This window comes from Schistocerca piceifrons, chromosome 5 (genome assembly GCF_021461385.2).
Source record: "Schistocerca piceifrons isolate TAMUIC-IGC-003096 chromosome 5, iqSchPice1.1, whole genome shotgun sequence".
In the NCBI taxonomy this organism is placed as follows: Eukaryota; Metazoa; Arthropoda; class Insecta; order Orthoptera; family Acrididae; genus Schistocerca; species Schistocerca piceifrons.
Genome location: NC_060142.1, coordinates 303295666 through 303318667, shown reverse-complemented (window position 1 = coordinate 303318667; position 23002 = coordinate 303295666). Strand labels below are relative to the sequence as shown.

Genomic DNA, 23002 nt, shown 5'->3' with positions numbered 1-23002 from the left:
CACAGTTTCGTTTCCTGGGTCTTCTTTTCGACAACAAGCTCACTTGGCTGCCCCATATCAGACTCCTGAAGGTAGGATGTTTCCATAAACTCAATGTCCTTCGCTTCCTTGCCCACTCCTCTTGGGGTGCGGACCATTCTCTCCTCCTCCGTCTTTATCGTGCTCTAGTTCTGTCTCGCTTGGACTATGGTTGTCAAGTTTATGGTTCAGCTGCTCCTTCCACACTGCACGTGCTGGATCCAGTCCACCATCGTGGTATCCGTTTGGCCACCGGTGCCTTCCCTACTAGCCCTGTTGATAGTCTCCTGGTTGAAGCTGGGATCCCCCCCCCTTTTCTGTTCGGCGATCCCAGCTTCTGGTGTCTTATGCCCTCACTATCCGTTCTTCTCCCACTCATCCTTCCTATTCTATCCTGTTCCCAGACCATGGACGTCGCCCACCCGACTCCCGCCCTCGGGCGGGTTTACCGGTTGGGCTGCGCCTTGCGTCCCTTTGCCATGATTTTCAGCTTCCTTCTTTGTCCTGTCTTCCTCGCTCCCTCCCCTCCACCCCTCCTTGGTTAGTTCCTCGGCCTCAAATTCGGATGGATCTCCGCCGAGGTCCGAAAGATTCCATCCCCCCGGTGATGTTCCGTTCCTTTTTCCACCAAATTTTATGGGAGTTTCGGGATGCTGTTGTTTTTTTACACTGATGGCTCTAAATCTGCTGATCATGTTGGGTATGCCTTCACGTCCTCTGTTGGAACGGAAAGTCATCTGCTGCCACCTACATGTGGGGTGTTTACTGCGGAATTGATGGCAATTTCCCAGGCCCTTACCTTTATTAAACAATCCCAACACAACCGCATTTTGTTATGTATGGACTCGATGAGTGGCCTTCTTGCTATTGACCGGTGTTTTTCGCGCCATCCCTTGGTCTCTGCCATCCATGACCACCTCGCTGATATTCACTGTGCTGCTTGTTCCATTGACTTCCTTTGGGTCCCTGGCCATGTGGGTATCCCGGGTAATGAGCTCGATGCTCGTTTGGCTGGGGGAGCAGTTACTTACCCCCCGTTTTCTGTAACCCCTCCTGCAGCGGATTTACGGCTTCACATCAAATCCCACTTCGCAGAGTCATGGGCCAATTCTTGGGAGGCTACTCCCCTGTCTAATAAACTTCGTGCAATTAAGGTGACACCAGGGCCATGGCGTTCTTCCTTTCACCTCTCCCGAAAGGAGTCGACCACACTGTGTCGTCTCTGCATTGGCCATACCAGGCTGACCCATGGTTTTCTTTTGCGTGATGAGCCACCCCCGCTATGTGGTTGTGGAGCCTTCCAGTCAGTGGCCCACATTTTGGTTGAATGCCCCCTTCTTTTGGCTCTGCGTGCTAACTACAGACTCCCCCACACTTTACCTTTGATGTTGGCCGACGATTCCCGGATGGTCTCTCTGGTGCTCGGTTTCCTCCGGGAGAGTGGTTTTTATTCTCAGTTTTAAGGTTTTTAATCTCTCTCTGGTGTTGGGGCAGGGCGGTGAGTGTTTGGGTGTCTCCCACTGTAGGCAGTGTTCAGAGATTCCCAATTCACCTCCCTGACCGGAATCCTCTTTTTTCCCCCTTTTACTCTGTTTTTACCCTTCCTTTTTTTTTTTTTTTTTTTTTTTTTTTTTTTTTTTTTCTTAAAAAAAAGGCTTGGTTAGGCTTTCTATTCCCATACGTACTTTCTGCATTATAGCAGTTGTACCTTTTAAGTCACAGGTGGTCTTGCCTATGCTGCTTCAGCATAGTGTTGGGTTCGTTCTCTTGCTGACTTCCCTCTTTTTGTTTTTTACCAATGACAACGTGACTGCCCTTTTACGTTTTTCCCTTTTTCCGTTTTATTGTTCTGACTTTTCTGAGATGTCCCATTAGCAGAATGGAGTATATTTGAAACAAGGGACTGATGACCTTGCTGTTTGGTCCCTTAAACCTCAAACAACCCACCAACTAACCATCAATCTCACAATCGACCCTTGGCCAGTAGACATGACGGCAGGCCAACATCCCCATCTGTAAAGTGCCCCGGTGATCACAATGCAGGAGACAAAAGATGTGCCATGTGAGGGACACCGGACTGTCCATGTGTGGCACAGACAACAAAATAACACATTGATGAGTCAATCTATTACACAGCACAAAATAATTACAAATGAGATCCAATGAACAAGCTGGAGGCAATATCGGCCACCCATGCTTAATGTACTGCCAGACATGGTGAAATACAGGATCTGAGCTGACAGCATGGTTGATGCGGGAGCTGGTAATAGGGAACCATCTGCCTTCCACTGAGCTTCACAATTGAGATAGAAACTGAGATCATCCTGGTCAAAGCTGGCTTCAGGACTCATAGGAAGAAGGGACAGGGCAGGGCATCTGAGTGCTGAGGCATCAGGTGAAAGTGGATCTCATAGGGATAATGATTGAGAAACAGAGCCCAATTTTGAAGTTTGTGTGCCATCTTGTCCAGCAGACATGCCACAGAGCTAAACAGAAAAACTAAAGTTTGTAGTCTGTAACCAGGTAAAGCTTGACACAAGAGAGAATGACATGAAACTTGTCATTTGCGGAAAAATGACCACAGAAAAAATGGCCGTGGCCTCTTTTTCGATTTGTAACCATTTTTTTTGTGCGGAGTTGAGTGTCTTTGAGGAAAAGCAGAAAGATGCTCCGAACCATCTGTATTATGTCGAGACAGTATGACTCCCTTCGGGTACAACAATATGGCGGTAGCCAAAATAAACTACCGACTCGGCTGGTATGTGGCCAGCACAGGGTGGAATGCATACTGTTTTTCAATTTTCAGAATACTTGTTCGCAGGCAGGTGTCCAAACAAATGGTGCAGTTTTCTTAAACAATTGATTGAAAAGGTGTGCTACCATAGGTGACGATGACAAGAACTTGTGGCAATATGCAACTTTGCCTAAAATGCCTGGAGCTCCGTCACCTTAATAGAATGTAGTAGGGCTTCAATAGCTGTAATATGGCTGTTTGTAGGCTGTATCCCCCAGGTATTCAATAGAGGGTTTTAAGAAATGACACCCAAACTGCATTTGAGACCCACGTCCCACAAGTTCTGAAACAGAAGTCGAATGTTGCAAATATATTCCTTGGAGTTGGGACCTGTGATAAGTGTCATCCACATAGTTGATACAAGAAGTGATTTGGTGTCGTAGTTGCTTCAGATAATGTTGGAAAAAGATCTGGAGCACTAGTGATACCAAAACCCAACCAGTTGTAGTAGTAGAGGCTGTATGGTTATTGACAACAAGAAACTGGTGTCACTGTTCAAGTGGCAGCTGTAATTATGTTCCCAACAGATACTGTTTCAAAAGATACTGTCCACCTGGCACTTTTGTCATAATTTCTTCTGGGCAGGGAATGAAGTATCAGCACACACTCCGCTGCAGAGTGAAAATTTCACTATGGAATGAGGTATGTATCAACCGGACAGTGAATTAACCATCAGCTTGAAAATGTCACAAAGGCCCTTCGGTTTCTTAATAATCACTTACAGAATAGCCCATTGACTGGATGATATGCGTTTTGTGACATCCAACACTCTCAATCTATCTAGTTCTACTTTTACTGGATTACGAGGTGCTGCCAGTGGCACTGGCCAGCCATGAAAAGAGAGATTGTGCAGTGGGTTTTGAGGGTAATGTGCCCTGTGTAACGTGTGGTCTTGCCTAGCTCAGGTGAAAAAAGAATGCAAACTTCCATGCACAGGTCATCAACTTCTTGATGAAGTATGCAATCAGATGCTAAATGAACTGAATCGGTAACTTTGAATCCAAATGCTGTGAAGGCACCAAGCCAAAAAGATTTTCTGTAGAGGCACTGTCCACCACAAGGAATGTCAGTACTGCATCATCACCTTGTATGTCATTTCTGCTTTGAACTGTCCCAGAAGAGGAATTTGTTTGCTGGCTGTAGTGGACAAGACAGTGTCAAGTAGAAGACAGCAAGGGCGGGGGTTAGGTAAGTGTTAAGAGTTCAGAAGTGAAGCCCTTATCATTTGCAGTCGTAGGGCCACATTGATGAACAGTTTGTTAGAAACAGTTGCAAAATTGTCACGCACATGGCTAATAACATTTGTGTTCGTAGCTTGAGGGTTCAAAGTCACATCTGGAGCTGACTGAGAATTGGACACCTTTGCTGTGTGTCCTTTCTTTTGACTGTGATGGTAAGGAAACCCTACACTCAGGGCAGGCCAGTCAGTCATGTTGAAAAATCATATTGGGCAGGAAGGCAGTGGCTTGTGGAAGTTCATTCTGTTATGGTGTAGCGTGTGTGAAGTGTGTTCGGTGGTCATGGCAGCAACACTGTGACTTCTGTCACTGAAGACGTGCTGGAATGTGAGTGCCTACTGTTGTTGAAGTGGATAGTGGCTCTGTCAGCCTAGGAATCAGGTGGTCTGCAGCCCAGGAAACTTCAAATGCGTGTACTATCTTAATAAGTATTTCTTCTGAGGAGGGGTCTTCAAACTACAGTGTTCAATGGCAGACCTCTTTATCACGAGCTGACCTAATAATAGCATTTTTGAACTGTTGTGTTCACCTAGGACTCCTTAGATTGAACAGTAACGAAGTGACACTTGTGATTTAAACCTTGCAACTCCATGGCCCAAGTCTGATAAGGTTGATGTGGTTGTTTCTTATACTAATAAAACTCCACTCTTGCAGAAATCACACAAGTGTGTTTGCAATAATATGTCGTCAGCAAATGATGCATTTCATTGAATGACCGAGATGAAGGGGGGATGATTTGAGGAGAGATCCAAGACAGAAAGAGAACTTCAAGTGAATTGATGTATGTTACTTTGAAAGGTTGGGAAATGTTGCCATTGGCATTTCATACATGATTCACAGTCTTTTGACAGCTCCATTGCAGGCAGTGAAAGATGGCAGGTAGGCTGTCAGATTTTGAGGCCCATGAACAGGCCTGTCAACACTGTCGAATATGGCCTAGTGTTCCTGCTGCTGCATTTCCTACCACCTCTGGCATCCCAACTGCTGTTGCTGCTGCTGCTGCTTCCATAGTAAACTATGAACAACTAGCTCCAAAGATGCGGCTGTCAACACTGCAACTTCATTGAAAAACACGCATAAATTAACAAACAATATTCGTTGTCACTTATGTAGTAACAGTAGTAACACTTACAAATAAGAATGCATAGAATAATTGAGTCACTTTAATGAGATCATAAGTTCTATACGTAGTCCATGGAGAGAGAGATAGTAGATGGAGATAGTAGAGAGAGATGGAGATAGTAGAGAGACAGCCCTCTGCTCCAGGATTCTAAAAGGTGGGTCGCTAGCCCGATTGGTGAGATGGTGCTGTCTGTGAGCTGCATGTGCCAACCTCGCTGTGATGCTGCCATTGCTGTTTGATTGTGTCGGCACCAGCACAGGTGAGTTCAACTGTAACAAGATGAGCCGGCACCTCGTGTCTTGACATGTTCATGGCCAATTTGGTGCTGGTGCAGTAGTTGTGGTAATGTAGGGCTTCCACAGCACCCAAGGATTTCACATACATTATACAAGTATCATATTGTATTTTTATTGGTCATGTTGTCTACAAAAGCAGTTCACGCATGAGACAAGCCCCAGAATGAGGCCCTTTTCTAACTGTGTAAGTTGATAAGAACCCTGCCCCATGCGCAGCACCTCCATGTCTCTCACTGTGATCGTTCAATATCTGTTACTGTCCATGCTCCTTATACACCCCCTTTTGTGTGCATGTTTCTCCTACATGCTTGAAAAAGGAATTTCATTCCGAAAGCTAGCAAAGCTCTGTACCTTTTTTTTTATGTATGTATTGACAACGCAGCACTTCTGCCTTTCGGTGTGTTACCTCCTTTATTCCTAAATAATTTGTAATTCTTAACTAGAACTTCCCGTGCATTGTAGCACTTAAGAATCATAAAAGTCACATTTGTGCAGAATTAGTTTCTTAAATTTTTTACTGTCCATTGTAATAAAAAATATTTTTAGTTAACCATTTAAAAATTTTATGTATGTGCTCCTCAGGGACTGTTCGCAGAAAACAAGGAGAAGCTTATTACTGGAGCCCTACAATCTCTTGTACAGAAAGAAGGGGACCAAGCAACAATAACACCTCAAGAACTGGAAGGCCAGTTCCAGGCATTAAGACGGCTAGTTGCATCCAAAGTTGGCTTTGCTGCTTTTACATCTATGCCTGGGTAATCTAATGAGTCTTTAACATGTTAAAAATTACATGCAACTAACTATGTGTGAAGCATTTAGTGCTATAATGTGATCAGAAGTAGAAGACTTACCTGTCACATTTTGGTAGATGAAATTTTGAAAAATCTATGAAAAATTGAGAAAAACGGTGAATGCAAGTCACAGGTGTAGAATCCTTTGCAGACATAGTACAGGTGCTATGCAGTGTAATAGAAAATATGTGATATTATGGCGCTGTTGGTAGTGGAAATATTTTTCCAGTTATTTGGGGGGGGGGGGGGGAGATGGGGGAAGATAGAACTTTGATTAGGCTTCACATCGAATAACCTTTGAAACATTGAGAAAAAAGAGCATTTTAGTTTTCCTTCCCTGCCTAATGTACATGGCCAAAGATTCTGACATTTGTATATCTTTAGTTTCCAAGGTTTGGTTTCATCTACATCCATACTCTGCAAGCCACTATACGGAGTGTGGCAAGTCACTACATGGACTGAGCAAATAATGGCTGTTTACATGCCTCCATATGAGCCCCAACATCTCTTATCTGGTCTTTGTGATCCTTATGCAAATGTACTTTGGTGGCAGCAGAATCTTTATGCAGTTGGATTCAAATGCTGGCTTTCTAAATTTTCTCAGTAGTGTTCCTCATAAAGAATGTCTCCTTCCCTCCAAGGATTCCCATTTGAGTTCCTGAACCATCTCCATAATACTTATTTGCTGCTCAAACCTACTGACAACAAAACTAGCTGCTCACCTTGAATCGCTTTGAGTCTTCCTTCAATTTGACTTGGTGTGGGGCCCTAACACTCAAGCAGCACTCGAGTGGTTCCCACTAGTGTCCCACATGCAGTCTCCTTTACAGATGAACCACACTTTCTTACAATTCTCGCAATAAATCGAAGTTGACTATTGGTATTCCCTACTACAATCCTTACATGCTCGTTCCAGTTCATATCACTTTGTAATGTTCCACCTACTTATTTGCAATGTAGGAAAGGATAGGTTGCTTCTTGTGGTAAGGTTGGTATGTCAAGTTGCAGACAGCTACAATTAAGATACTTAAACATAAGTTTTCAACTACAGCGTCTGTCCGAAAAAGAGAAATACTCACCATTCATTCACTCAAGCAAGCACACCTAAGAGCTGCTGGAATTGGTGGTCATGTGTGTGTGAGGTGTGTTTGCTTCCTTTCTTTCTGATGAAGAGTATGGCCAAAAGCTTGGTGTAAGTGTTTTTCAACTGTGTCTGCCTGCAACTTAATGTGTCACCTTTACAGTAAGTAGCAATCTATCTTTTTCTATTTTGTTAATATTCCTACCTGGAGTTTCCATTGTTTGACACCTACATACTTAATCAATGTGGCTGTGTTTCTTGCGTACTAGGGTTTTTCATGGCCATTATTCAATTGTTACCCAGTGGTGGCCCAGTAAGCTAAAAACAGTTTTTTCACAAATTAATATTAGTGGAGTAAAGATAGTTTGCTATTTCACTCTTTTAACAAGGGTAAAGAAAAAACGTTAAACTCATGCACAGTAAACATATTGAGGTAGGTGATGTTTAATTATTGTCTGTACTGCACAGGACATCAGAGGATAATTTTGGCAACAACAGAATTGCTCAGAACAGGTGCAGCAGTTGTATTTAACATCTTTTAATATGATGCCTGGTTGGTGAAAATTGTCAACAGTGCTTTTCATCTGCGTGACATGGAATCATTATGAATATTGATGGGACCATGTGGGAAACTACTCTACTACTCAAGGAGAGCAGCCTCAATCCTTGGGAGTAGTCCTGGGAGGCCCTGACTTACATTCAGTATGATCTCTAAGCTAATTCTTTTCATGATTTTGTTCATAGCTGTAGTCAGCAGCTGCAGAATATTTCATCAAAGATAAAGTGTCAGTCGGCAGCTGCACATGAAAACCATAATTTGGTTTACGTAACCAGTTTCAACAGTTCAAACTGTCATCTTCAGAAGTGAAGTAGGCTAAATTATTAGCGAGCCACTGTCAAAAATAAGAATCAGACTCTGTAGCAAAGGACACAACTATCTGATTCTTGTTTTTGATGTTGGCTCACTAATAATTTAGCCTACTTCACTTCTGAAGATGATAGTTGAAACTGTTGAAACCAGTTAAGTGAACCAAATTATGGTTTTCGTGTTCTGCAGTTGATGACTGACTCTTTATCTTTGGTGAATCCTATTTATTACTATTACAGTCTGGGTAGCATTCTGACTATGATATTTCAGTGACATCATACTTAGTAGCAAGTTTTCCATCATCTCAGATGTGTTGGGATGAGCATTTTCCAAGGAAAGAAAAGATTCAGCAGTGGCACTGGCATCGCCAATGTAGAGCAATATGTGTTCTTGAGCATTATCATGTTATTGTGTGAATGAGATTGACTGTGGATCTGTGTAAATTGAGCCAGTTTGTGTGGAACTTTTTGTGTCCTGGTGCTGTTTACAAGAGTCACTGCAGTTTACTTGCATTCTGTTGCTTATGTAAGTAATATGTGAGTATGGTATGGAAAGTTCTTGAGAAAGTAAATAACTTAGGCATGACGATAAAACTTGCTGAATAGTAGAAGCATTGACACATCAGCAGGCACACAGTGAAGAATGAACGCTTCACTAAGTTTCAGATTATCCTTTTTCGAGTAGATGTACAAAGTTCCTTTTTTTATTAACTTTTTAATAAGACCCATCAGAAACCTAATTTTTTGTGTGCCTGTCAATGACTCAGAGCTTCTATTAAGTAGTATGTGAGCAAGAGCAATGTAAGAAGTCTTCATTACTGCAATCACAAGAGTTTTTAAGGGTTTGTTGGACATCTGAATGTGTTCTGTTAAGTTTCCTACATACTTTCATACTATGCACAAGTTTTAAATTATTGCAGCTTCTTGTTAATGATATCATACTGATCACTTGCCATTGGGTCATTTCTTTTGAAGGTGAGTGCACAGTCCTAAAATTAGACTTCACAAATCACTTTTGCTGAGATATTACATTGCCTTTCCTCATGTCAAAGTGAACAGCAGAAGTGTGTGCATATGTCCCTTGGAATACCTTGACCAGAGTGAGTTCAAACCAGTGTCACTCTCTTCTCAACATTAAGGGTTTAACCCATGTACTGGAAGTGCAGCCAGAGCAATAAGAACACAGTCTTGTTTTATGGTAGAATAAGATATTTTCAAAAAGACCGTCCTTCAGTTATAATATCTTTATTGCTCACTGTACTAGATTTTAAGCACTGTCTCACCTCAAAGTAGTCCTCTCCACTAGCAGTACACTGTTCCCAAAATTGAGAAACCTCCTGGAATGCACTTTCTGGGATGGCTCACAGGTCTCTCATTACATTATCCAGTGTCTCCTTTATAGCTTGGAAATGATATCGTTTCATTGTGGTGATAAGTTAGGGAAACAGAAAAAAATCTGCTGGAGCTAGGTTTGGAAAATAGCGTGGATAGGACACAATGGGACTCTGATGTTTTTCCTGATAGCTGTAGACAAGGAGCAACATGTGAGCTGGTGCATTGTCATGTTGCAACATCCTAGTCTGGTTTTTAAAAATTCAGCTCTCTTCCTGCACACAGCATCCATCAGACATGATAAAATTCTCTGGCACACTTCAATATTCACCATCTGACCAGGTGATAAAAATTCTTGATGGACAGTGTCTTTGCAGTCAAAAAACACAACCAGCATCATCGTGACTCTTGCATGCTATTTTTGGACGGGGAGATCTTTTCTCCATCTGTTGTAATGTTTGCATCTTTGTTTCAACATCATAGCCATAAACCTACATCTTGTTTCCTGTTATGACATTCTTAAGGAGGGTTTCATTGCTGTTTGCAATGGCAAGCAGTTCCTGCATGATTCAACAACAGTGTGTTTGATCGCCAGTCAACAAATGGGCTGGAATTTTGCTCTGATGCAGTGCATATCACAAGTTTGTACCCTAAATTTGATGGCAGATTCCATGCTGATGCTTACTTTGTCAGTAGCTTCTCGAACAGCTAAAGGACAGTTTTCTCAGATCATAGCCTGAACTTTCTTGACGTGGTCATCATCTGTTGATGTGTGAGGTCGTTTAGGCCAGGGATTCTCTTTACTGACTTTCTGCCATGTTCAAATTGCTTAAACCACTCACTGCGCTGCATGCAACTCGTACAACCCTCCCTGTATTCTTGACCAAGCAAGTGAAACGTCTGTATAAAAGTTTCTCCAAGTTTGTAGCAAAATTATACTCACCCATGTTACTCTTAAAGCTTTTTTTATCATCACTTTGTCACTAATCTTACAAACAGCTTGGTTATGTGCTCACTTTTAGTGACTGAAGCTGTGCAACTAACGGTCAGTGCAGTGAGGCTAATGGCAGTTTTTGCCTAAACCTGCCGCTAGATGCACTCAGTAACTGCAACATGTTCCCTCTGCCATTTGGCATGTTATTTCAGAAGTTTGGTCTATGTTTATCTTCACTCTGCTTGCAGATTTTTGTGTGTACCACGTGCTTAGAGCATATTATTCACCTGCTCAGTTAAAAACATAGTACATTTGACTGAATAAATTCATCACCTGAGCCGTGCAGAAACTGAACTGCTAAAATGTCTTGCACTGACAATTTTTACTGCTTCCTTTCCTGAATTGCATGCCATTTTCTTTTAATACTAATTTCTACCTACCTGACACATATCTATACTTCAGAACATTTCAAAATCACCTAAAAACATCTGCAGGCTACTTGTAATTTTACAGTTATTATCTTTTCATTTGGAATGGTCCCTTATCCATGGCTTTGGCATCCATAGAAAATGTACTTAATTGGGCACTGACTCACCAAGGCATCTGGCCACACCTATACCTTCACTTGTTATTAATACCCTTAAAATTTTTAATGACATGACACATTACTGTACTCTCATTGAATTTGTATCTCTGTCAGCATTTTCTTGTGTCTTTCTGTTGTTTTCTGGTAAGCAGCATTTATCATTATTTGAAAATATTTTATTTGGGGCAGTACTGGAGCCACCTTCCCATGATACACAACCATCTGTTCCACTTGTACAATTAAACAGTTGACCAACACAAAATAAACAAGAAAAAATAATAACCAAGTGTCTTGTAAGTACTATAGTGTCCACAGGGCACATTTGTAGCAATTTTTGTTTGAAGTTTACATATTTATTGTTTTATTTAAAAATTTAAAAGTATATAAAATGTTAAAATTCTCTCCTGATGATACTTTTCTTTAGGTTCCGAGAAAGTGTTGGCCTAAAAGTTGTGAAAGCACTTAAAAGGGAAGATGAGGGAGTAACTCATGCTGCTATTGACATGGTTTGTGCATTGATGCACCCAATGCATGACGATTATGATTTGCGGCAAGAACAACTTAATAAGTCTTCGTTACTGTCATCACAAAAGTTTTTAGAAAGTTTGTTGGACATGTGGATCTGTCATGTGGTACGTTTCATATGTACTTTGATGTTATGCACATGTTTTAGACTACTGTTTAACTATGTTGCTGTTGTATAAGTTTTACCAACTTCATTCCACATTACATATTGTAAAAAAATTAATTATAATGAGAAGAACATTGTATTACAAAGGATTTAAGGGAACCTCTTACAGCTGCATGATCTGTTGTGGCATCATTTGCTATGTGAAATAATTTCACAGAATATGTCTTGTTTACAGGGAACTTTCTCCATTTTATGTATCTAGGCTGTTTCTTGAAAAGACTTCTAATAAGTCACATGTACACTTAATATGTAGAGGTAGAGCTTGTATGCAGCAGTCTTCCCTATAGTACACCATTCCTATATGCAAATGTAGGAGCCAATAGCTGGATCACTGCTATTTGTTCATCGTGATGTGAGATTATGCAAAGAAAGTAGTTCAGATGTGTTATGAAAGGTTTATTGAAATTGTCAGCATTACGTAAGACAGGTTTCAATGTCAGTAATAACAAAAGTATTATGTGTCGTTCAGTAATTCATCAAATGTTGAAGGATGAGGGTATTTCTGCATGCTAAATGCCTCCGTGTTCTTTCTAACTTATTTACTGATCTCTCATTCCTGCTTCTTGGCTGGAGAGTAGGAATAAGAAAGAGCAGTCATCATGCGTAAATTTGTCCACCAGATAGAATCATTATTCTTCAATTATTAGTTTTGATTGTATCTTCTATTCTCCATTTATGTTGTCTCATGTTAGTTGCAAAATGTTTTTGGATTTTATGGCTGAATATTAATGTTTTTAGCTGTGTGGAGTGAGGTGTTTTGAATGTGGATATTATGTATTAATTCAGAAACCCTTAAATTATGGACAAATCTATTGTATTATCATCCAGCTAAGCCATGTAGCTCTTCTGATGGATGACTACTTCTCTGCTGTACCCATAACTGTTCTGAAAATCTGGAAGTGTTTATCTAATTTTCAGTGTGTTACTTAATGAATAGAAAGCACTTATTCTCATTTGTTGCTATATTGATGTATTGGTTGTAGTACTTAAACACATCATGCAATGTTTGTAAACGATAAGCGTTTTGATATTATATGCGATCACTATAACTTTAATGACAGTTCTCTTCAGAAAGACGGTTCAGCTTCCTCTCTTGTTCCCATGACATGTTACCAATTGCCTTGTCACCGAAGCCCAAATTCTCTTTTGGTACTGACAGTATCCCTGACTACATCTTGAAGAAATACGCTCCCTTCATAGCCAGGCCACTTGTCAACATCTGTAACTGGTCTCTATCAGAAGGGGTTTTCCCAGAGAAATTGGCGATAGCAAAAGTAAAACCCCTGTTCAATAAAAGGGATAAAAACAGAGGTATCAAACTACAGGCCAATCTCACTATTATCTGGTTTTTCCAAAATAATTGAAAAAAATTTGTTATAAAAGACTATTCAATTTCATAGAAAAAAATAATTATTTCTCAAACACTCAACATGGATTCCGAAAATCTAAATCTACTGAGACAGCTGTCTCTGCATTCCTAAATGAAGCCTTAAATGCAATAGACAATAAAGAACATATCTCAGCCATATTTCTAGATCTCTCTAAAGCATTCAATGTCATCAATCTCATCTTGCTTCAGAAACTTGGACCAGTTCTGTTTCTACTCTTTGTAAATGACTTGGAACCGACTAGCCATGCCATAATTACATAAAAGTTATGGATGACACAAATGTGATGATAAAAGTAAGGACCAAAGAAGAATTACTACATGAGATTAAAAATTGTACCACCCACATTACAGACTGGTTTTCTGTTAACAACTTAGTAATAAACACAGAAAAAACAGTTACAATGCATATACACACAGTGCAAAATAAATGTCCACTAGCACCAGACAGAGTTGTTTACTAGAACCCTCGAAAATGTAAGCTCCACAAAATTTCTTGGGATATGGATCCAAGAAGATCTAAGCTGGGTCAAACATACAAAATACAAATAAATTAAATACAATTTGCTATACTATCAAAATTATTTCTGAGTGCACACCGAAAGAGGCACTAAAAGATGTATACTTTGCCCAGGCAGAATCCTTACCGCGATATGGCATAATCTTTTGGGGAAACGCATCTGCTAACAAAAGTTGTTTTATATGCCAAAAGAGAATTGTAAGGGCAATAGAAAATGTTACATAAAGCAGCTCATACAGGCCCTTATTCAAGAAACTACATATCCTTCCACTACCATGTCTGTACATTTTACAAGTAATCGTGTTTGTAAGGAAAATCTTAGAAAATAGCACCAATCTTGTGTCAACCAACCAGAGTATCCGCCTATATAACACGAGGAGAAAGCAGGACATAAATGTTCAACATGCACAGACAACACTAAAACAGAATGGACCACTGCAGACAGGAAACAGACTATACAATAAGCTACCTAAAAACATTAAAACAATAAAAGACACTTTAAAATTTAAAACTGCTGTCCATAAATATTTATTGCAAAAATGTTGTTATAATATAGATGAATATCTCGAAACATAATTTATTGCCAAGGTTAAATATAATGTATGGAAGCTGAACCTTCAGTTGTGATAATATTAAGCCTAAATCAATGTAAATATTTTTGTACGATTTAAAAACATGTACCGTAAATCACAATGACTTGTCCAATATCATATTGTATACCTTGTACAACAAATGATCAAAAAGACCAATAAAAATGTAATGTAATTATTCTGTAGCGTGTGGCACATATCTGAGCCTGATGAGACTCTGTGAAATAAACCTTCAAATCAGCAGGTGCCACAGAACTTGATAAAGCAGCTATCTTCATCCCACCTTGAAGAAGTGCTGCATCTGTCCACACCAGATTTCATGCACATACAGGGGAAAATGTCCAAACTGTATAAAAGTCTAAACTCACAGTTCAGACTGAGTAGTAGTTTCGTGGAGGCGATCATCATTCGTCAGTACTATAGACATTGTGCTACACATCCCTGTACCAAAGTGATATGTTACACCACAGGAGATAACCATCTTTTTTTCTACAACTATCCAGTCCATTAAGACTCAGATAGCAATGATTAATGTCCTGTGGTTTTTCTGATCTTATTTGTTTGGTAGCTACCATCAAGCATACTGTGAGGCCAATTTTTTTCACAGACGTCCAGTACCTCATGCTGCTGATGTTTAGATGCATGCATACTGGCTATTCACTAACACAAGACCCTTATTTTCTTTTTGCAGACTCGAGGTACAGGAGCACTTGTTGTTTCTGCAATGCTTGATTATCTGACTTTTGCTCTCTGTGTACCATACAGTGAAACTACAGATGGAAAACATTTTGACAATTTGTTGGAAATGGTGGCTGAGAGGGGAAGATCACTCTTTAAGCTTTTTCAGGTACGAGGTAATCTGCTTTCTAATATAATAATTTGTTGTCTCTCTGTTAATTTGACACATTTTGACACTGTTACCATACTCAGATCCAGTTTTACCGTACTGAGTGTGGAAGATTTGAACTTCAATGTTTAGCAAGTATTGGAAATATTAGGTGCCTGAATTAATTCTCACTGTGTGTGGGACATGGACAGAAGACATATTTATTTTAATAGCATGGTATAAGATAATATACTGAAAGTGGTGTCCCCTATCAGCTAGAAACCTTTTCCCACTTTGCGGGTAACAAATGGATTCCGTGATAAAAAAATTCAGTGTCTTTTGAAGTGTTCCACTCATGGGGACAGTTTTTAAGATAATTAAAATATGTGCAGTGTTGTTGAGAAAAGTTATGCTGCATGCACTGAAAAAAATGGTAAACTTGGAGGATAGATGTCTGCTGAATATGATGGGTGGAGTAAGACTTCCTGTTGAAGCTTTACTTACTTAGCGACATCTGGTTTGGCGTTGTCATGAAGCAGAAGGACTTTGTCATGTCTCTGAGCATAATGTGCACATTTGTCTTTAAATATGTGATTCAAATTGAGTAATCGTGCTTCATAGTATTCAACATTCACAGTTTGATCTAGTTGCAGCGGTGACAAAGATCCTTTTGTCATTGATTTTAAAATTGTTGTCATTGAATTGTCAAAATCAATCGTTGCATGTTGTTTTCCACAGAGCATGTTCTCCATGCACTTCTGGTAGCAAATGATGAATTCCTGCAGTGGATTTCTTGCGATGAAAGCAGAAGAGCAACACTTTCTGTGAATGTTATGTAGGTACAATGTCTAACATGCTCAAATCACTAAATAGATATGTTCTTGACATGTGGAATAATTGGGTCTACTGCAACATGTTTGTGTTGCTCTGGCACAATATTTTGGCCACGTAACTCATTGCCTTGTTCAGGTGCTACCTGAGACTGCTTTATTGGAGGATCTTGTCCAGTATTTATGCCCAGAGGGCACTGGGTGCTCTCTCTACCGTCCGCGCCCCGCCTGGCGCTGCCTGTAATGTGTTGCCTCTTCCCCGGTGCTCCCTCGGACGTCCGTGCCTGACTTGGTCGCCATCTGTGGCAGCTGTCTGAGGCCCGTCCTGTGTCGGCCATTCCGTTCGCGGTCCGTGCCCGCTTGGTGCTGCTCCTAAGGTTTTGGTCCTTCCCTGGTGCTCCCATGGACGTCCGCACCTGCCTCATCCATCATCTGCAGTTGTGGCAGCTGTTTGAGGCCCGTCTTGTGTCAGGTGTTCCGTTCGCAGTCTGCGCCCGCCTGGTGCTGCTTGTAAGGTGTTGTCTCTTCCCTGGTGCTCCCTCGGACGTCCGCGCCCGACTTGGTCTCCATCTGTGGCAGCTCTCTGAGGCCTGTTGTTTGTCGGGCGTTCCGTTTGCGGTCCACACCCACCTGGTGCTGCTCCTGCTCCTGAGGTGTTACTACTTCTTGAGGAGTTACTTGGTTCCTTTTGTTGGGCCCTGATAAGCTCCAGAGCTGGACTCCACACCAAGTTGAACTGTTAACCGCTGTCTCGGTTTATTAGGTTGTCTGTGACCTTGATCTCGATGGCCTCCTATATGACACTGTCCCTAAATCTTGGAGTCTGTGTCACAATTTTGGTGTTATTGTAGTCCATTGAGTGACCGAGCTCCAGACAGTGCTCTGCTATGGCAGATTTGGTTGCCTGTCCGAGTCTGGTGTGCCTTTGGTGTTCTTTGCACCTGACATCCACCGTCCTGGTTGCCTGGCCAATGTATGATTTTCCACACTGGCACAGGGTGTTGTAAATGCCTGACTTACATAGCCCCAGGTCGTCCTTCACACTCCCTAGCATTGTCCCAATTATGGAGGGTGGACAGAAGATACTCTTTATATCATATTTTGAGAGAATTCTGCTGATCTTTGCACAAATAGGTCCAGCATATGGCAGGTATGCCACCTTCTTCACATCCTCTGGCTCCTCTTCTGTACCCTGTGGTTGGCTGGTAGCACAAACTACCCTTTGGATCTCTGTGGAGGAGTATCCATTTCTGCTAAACACTAGCTGTAGATGTTCTATCTCTGTGGCCAGACTTTCCGTATTAGACAGAGCCCGAGCCCTGTGAACTAATGTTTTCAAGACTCCGTTATTCTGTGCCGGGTGGTGGCAGCTACTGGCCTGAAGGTATAAGTCAGTGTGGGTGGGCTTACGATACACACTGTGGCCCAGAGTGCCATCTGCCTTCCTCTTGACCAGGACATCCAAGAATGCGAGCTGTCCATCCTTCTCTAGCTCCATAGTAAATTTTATACTTGGGTGGTGTGAATTTAGATGTTCCAAAAAGTCATCTAGCTTCTCCCTGCCATGGGGCCAAATGACAAAAGTGTCATCGACATACCTAAGAAAGCACTGGGGTTGGTAAGTGGCTGATGCATGTGCCTCCTCTTCGTGTCTTTCCATAAAAAAGTTGGCTACCACTGGTGATAAAGGGCCGCCCATTGCCACTCCTTCTGTTTGCTCACTCCCCTCAAAAGTCAGACATATCCAAAAGCCTAATGTTTCTACTGATAAATGGGTCTCATCTCACTGTCTGCTATGCTGCAATAGTAAGACTAATGCCTCTCTTCATCAACAGTGATAATTAGTTTTAAGTTCCCAATAAGTATACTGTTTGACAAATTGTAATAACTCAAGTAGGAAGCTAAATCAGAGTAGTATAATTAGCAGAAAATAACGGGAACTGTAGGTTGGAATATCAATAATATAAGGAAAAGGATAGATTGCTACTACCATAAATATGACATGTTGAGTTGCAGACAGGCACACTGTAAAAACTGTTACACATTTAGCTTTTGGCCAAAGCCTTCTTCAGAAAACAAAACATACAAACCAACCCCCCCCCCCCCCCCCCCCACACACACACACACACACACACACACACACACACACACACACACCCCTCACGCACACAGCTAGCAGCTCAGACCCGAATGCAACTGTCATGATGGATAAAAGCAACAGTCTGAAGAAGGCATGGAAGGGGAAGGGATAGCAATGTACAGGTGAGATGAGAGTAAAGTGCTGTATGGCAGAGTGTGCCGGCACTAGATGAAGGTGTGACAAGACTGCCAGGCACAGCATTGGGAGGCTGTGGGTCAGGGAGGAGTATAGGGGAGGGGGGAGGGGAAGGGGAGTGCAAAGGGAGAGGAGCATGGAAGGGGAAAGATGGACAGGTGTATTGGCAGAGGGCAGCACCCTATGAGGGGATGTGAATGGGACAAAGTGATAGGACAGAGGGGCTGAAAACTGTTGGGTGGAGGGTGTAGAGACTGTAGGTTGAGGCTGGGACACTTTTGGGAGTAGATAATATGTTATGAGAATAGCTCCCATCTGCGCAATTCAGAAAAGAAGTGGTGGAAGGGAGGATCCAGATGGCCCAAGTTGTGAAGCAGTTATTGAAAACAAGCATGTTGTGTTCAGTTGCATGTTGTGCCAGTTGGTGGTCTACTTTGCACTTGGCCACTGTTTGATGGTAGTCATTCATTCTGGTGAATATCTTGCTTAGTTGTCATAACAATATAAAAAGCTGTGCAATGATTGCAGCAGAGCTGGTACGTGACATGGCAGCTTTCACATGTGGCCTGGGCTCTGATTTAGTAGTAGAAGCCTGTGACAGCACTGAATAGGAAGTGCTGGGTGGGTGGATTGTGCAGGTCTTGCATCTAGGTCTACCACAGGAATATGATGCTTATGGCAAGGGGTTGGGATTGGGAGTGTCATAGGGCTGGACTAGGATGTTGAGGAGGTTGGTTGGACAGAGGTCCCCGCATCCTAATAGCGTGCCACCGTCTGCAATCGCATCTGCCTACCTTTCCTCTTCCCTGCTCCTCTCCTTTTCCAATTCTGGTCACCCCCCTCCTGCTCCATAGTCTCCCAACACTGCACCTGGCAGTCTTGTCATGCCTCCATCTCTTCCCTGCGCACTTCGTAAGACAGCATTCTTTTCTGTTTTGATGTTATTTTCTGTCAATTTTGGTGTTATATTCTGACAATTTTGGCGTTTCTTTGCCATTTTGGTGATCGTTTCTGTAGTTTTTGAGTACTGTATGTTTCTGTTTTTGTCTTATTTCAATGTTTGTTAGTGTTATTTTGAAAATAAGACTGTACCTATCGGATACAATTCATTTACATTATTAAAAAATTAACATTTATTTTAAACCCTTAAATCTAATCAGTTAAAGAAAACAAGATGTTGCAGCAATACAAATGAAAATGATTTTATGGGATTGTTGGTTGGAAGATCACATCTCTCATTATTTGACGACTGGTTCAAGTCTTTCCATTTGATGCCACTTTGGTGACTTAGTACATCTTAGTAATAAAGATGAGGTAAAACCAAACCCGCATTCCCTAAGTGAAGAAAATCTCTGATCCAACAAAGAATTGAACCTAGGACCCCTACGTCTAAACACTCTTGAAAGATTTTCAAAAGAAAACATTGAAGTTTCGATATAGTTCTCTTTTAGGACTCTGTGCCACAAATCTGTTACTACTTCACTATAATATGAAAACAGCTGCCTGGAGTCTAAATTTGAACCCGGAAGACAAACTGCATTCAGCACAACACCAAACATTTGACAGTGTCCATGCATCCTGCCTGTATAAAAAAAGTTGCTTTTCCATTAAGTTATGAAAGTTTGTGTTACTTCAGAATATGTGAGTGAGAACTGTTGTTCTAGGTACACACAATAGACCAGCACCATGTCAGCATTAATAGTACATTATTAACCCATCATCAAAACAAGTACCTACAGCTTTGAACACAGACTTAATACAAGTTCTGTGGCCTCAGGAGTTGTCAGCCTAATTTGGAGATGCAACCCAGTGCTTTTTATTGTTTCCTTCACCTCCACCTGAAGTATTTGTACCTTCATATTTATCATAAGTTTACTCAATTAATCATCAGATATTCATTTTCCCTTAATAATGAAACAGTCTTCACTTTTAACATAAAATACGGGTAATGTTTAACCAAGTAGTGTCAATTTCCAGATATTTTTGCGCAGTAAATTATGCAAAAAATGACATGGTTTGGAGGAATCATCTTTAGTGTGGTTCATCTCTTAAACTGCAAGACGATAATGCTTGCTGTCATTGTTGTTGTCTTCAGTCTGAAGACTGGCTTAATGCAGCTCGCCATGCTACTCTATCCTGTGCAAGTATCTTTATCTCCAAATAACTACTGCAACTTACATCCTTCTGAGTCTGCTTACTGTATTCATTTCTTGGTCTCCATCCACAACTTTTACCCTTCCTCCCCCATCCCCCCCCCCCCTCTCCTCCCTCCACATATACAGACGTACACTTCCCTCCAATACTAAATTGATGATCTCTTGGTGTCTTGGAATGAGTCCTATCAATCAATCACTTCTTCCAGTCCGGTTGTGATGCTGGATTCATTAAGCTGTGTGGAGCTTATGGAATTAACATGGAAGGAGTGAGAGAAGAGAAGGGTGAGAGCTGGGAGAGGGAGGATACCAGGGGAAGAGGATAGGAATACAGTACCAGGAAAAGCTAAAAACTTGGCTTGACGCTGTCAGAGGTAGTTGGGTGTTCCTCCACATTCAAGAAAGAGGGGCTAAGATGGAGGAGGAGGAGGAGGAGGAGGAGGAGGAGGAGGAGGAAGAGATGTCACTGAGGAAAATGATGTCAGTGAGGGTTCATAGATGTAACTAAACGAGAGTTGATGGATTAATGTGAAGTAGGGGGAGGTGAGAGGGTGATGATTGAAACAGATATAGGGCAGGGATTGGTGGACATAGAGGACACTAGGACCACAGAACTGAAAGGCATGTTAGAAGCAGAAGAGCAGAGGAACAGTTCCTGTCTCTGTAATTTAGAGAAGCTGGTGTCGATGGGGAGATTCAGATTTCTTGTACCGTAAAGCAGATGATTTAAGTCAGTGAGTGCTTTGCTTTTAGATGACCAAACTTGCTATCGGTATGATAGGGCTGTAATAGGGTGCTCTGATAAAATGTGAAAAGTAGGATTTGCATATAGGTATTCCTTGGGGATGTAGGTGACATTCTAGTATTGGAAGCAGGATTAATGTAAGGCTGAACCAAAGTATTTCATGATTTTGTATGTAGTGGAACACCAGTTAGGGAGGGGGCGGGCTAAGTTATAACATTCACTATTCCAGTGCAAAAAGAAAGCTAGCCAAAGCTCATGCCAACTCTGTAATAACTGCAACTTAAAACTACATCAAAACTCATGAAAAAGATCCATAAATAATCTTTGAAGTAAACGGGAAAACAGTTAAGATTGTGCAGGAATAAAAATGGCCTTCACACCAACTGTGAGATAGAGATTTTTTCTCTCTCTCTCTCTCTCTCTCTCTCTGTGTGTGTGTGTGTGTGTGTGTGTGTGTGTGTGTGTGTGTGTGTGGGTGTGGGTGTGTGGGGGGGGGGGGGTTACATATCGTCTGTGTGTGTGTGTGTGTGTGTGTGTGTGTGTGTGTGGGGGGGGGGGGGGGGGTTACATATCGTCTCCCAGTAATGGTAAATGAAGGGTAACAAGCCAGTTATCGAGCTATGAGATGAGTGAAATTTGTGATATCCATTGGTCAGAAATACACCCTGGTGAAGTGCCTGCCAGAAAACAGCAGCCAATCAATGACCAGCACCTGGGAGTTTTTCTGGAAAGCGAAAGTGTTTTGGTGTGTCCAGTAATGCGGATTTGTCCATCTAAGTTGCTGCTATGTTATTCTGTGGTTATTCTACTCCACTGCATGTATTATCATGTGCTGTACTGTGCTAGAGTTCCCATGAACAGGTAGACAAACTATGAGCTAGTTGACATTTATTGAGCACTGGAATGCAGTGGTCTGGCTGTGAGAAGATTGTATCCTGAACATTTCCCAAACAAAAGACTACCAGCGGTTAACACGTTTAGGGGCTGTGGACCATTGCTCGAGAGAAATGAGCATGTTTGCATCTAACTAGGACGATACAGGATGATGAACAGTAAGGATTCTGGAATATGATGCAGTATTCCTGCATTTTGAAACAGCACTAGGGCATCAGTGCATAAACTCGATGTCACTCGTTTGCTTGTCTGATATGTTGCAAAGGGAACTGATTGACATCCTTGCCATGCATAAAAGGTCAAAACATTGAAAGTAGAAAATTATCAAAGGTAAGCAAATTGTCACGCCTGGATGTTCAACCAGTAAAAGCTTCTCAACAGTACGTATTTTCCGTACTTCACGCTGTTTATGGGCGAGGCTGTTCGTGCTAGGGAAGCAGTATTTAACTTCTACAACCATCACCAGCGGATGCATGAAAATAGCCATAATATTCAAGAACATGGTTACCAGGAAAGATTTTCAGTGAATGTCTGGACAGGAATTGTTGGTGCCAACATCCTACCTCTGCCAGATTAACTGACAAAATCATTTACAGTTTTTACAATTAGAATGTCCAGATTGTTGGAAGACATTCTCTCCAAATTTTCCAACAGATGTTTTTCAAACAGGATGGGGTACCACTGCATTCCACTTCAGCAGTCAGATGGCATTTGAGTAACACGTTTAGAACACAAGTGGGTCGGGTACGATGGTACGTGCGAGTAGCCTCCCAGATTGTAACACCACTAGGCTTTCGAGAATGGGGTTTCACAAAAGACATCATATATTGGGCATCTCAAATAGCTAATTGGGAAGAAGTTATGAGGATGTGACAGTCACTTGCAACATCCCAGGAATTTTCAAAAGGGTGTGCCAATAATTTCCTTGACAGTGTCAACTTTGTAGTGATACTGGGCACAGTGGTTTTGAATGCGGGGGAAAAGGTTTTTTGGGAAAAAGAATTTAAAATTATATTTTGTTTCCTTTTTAT

At 41.5% G+C, this 23002-nt stretch overlaps 1 protein-coding gene across 1 annotated transcript in view; it reads left to right on the top strand.

The window, feature by feature from the left end:
- Positions 1-23002, top strand: part of LOC124797828 (dnaJ homolog subfamily C member 13) — a 344782-nt gene that overhangs the window by 82862 nt on the left and 238918 nt on the right. The window contains 3 exon segments of the mRNA XM_047260865.1: positions 6052-6224; positions 11485-11692; positions 14940-15095. Of these exon segments, the coding sequence (XP_047116821.1) occupies positions 6052-6224; positions 11485-11692; positions 14940-15095 (537 nt within the window).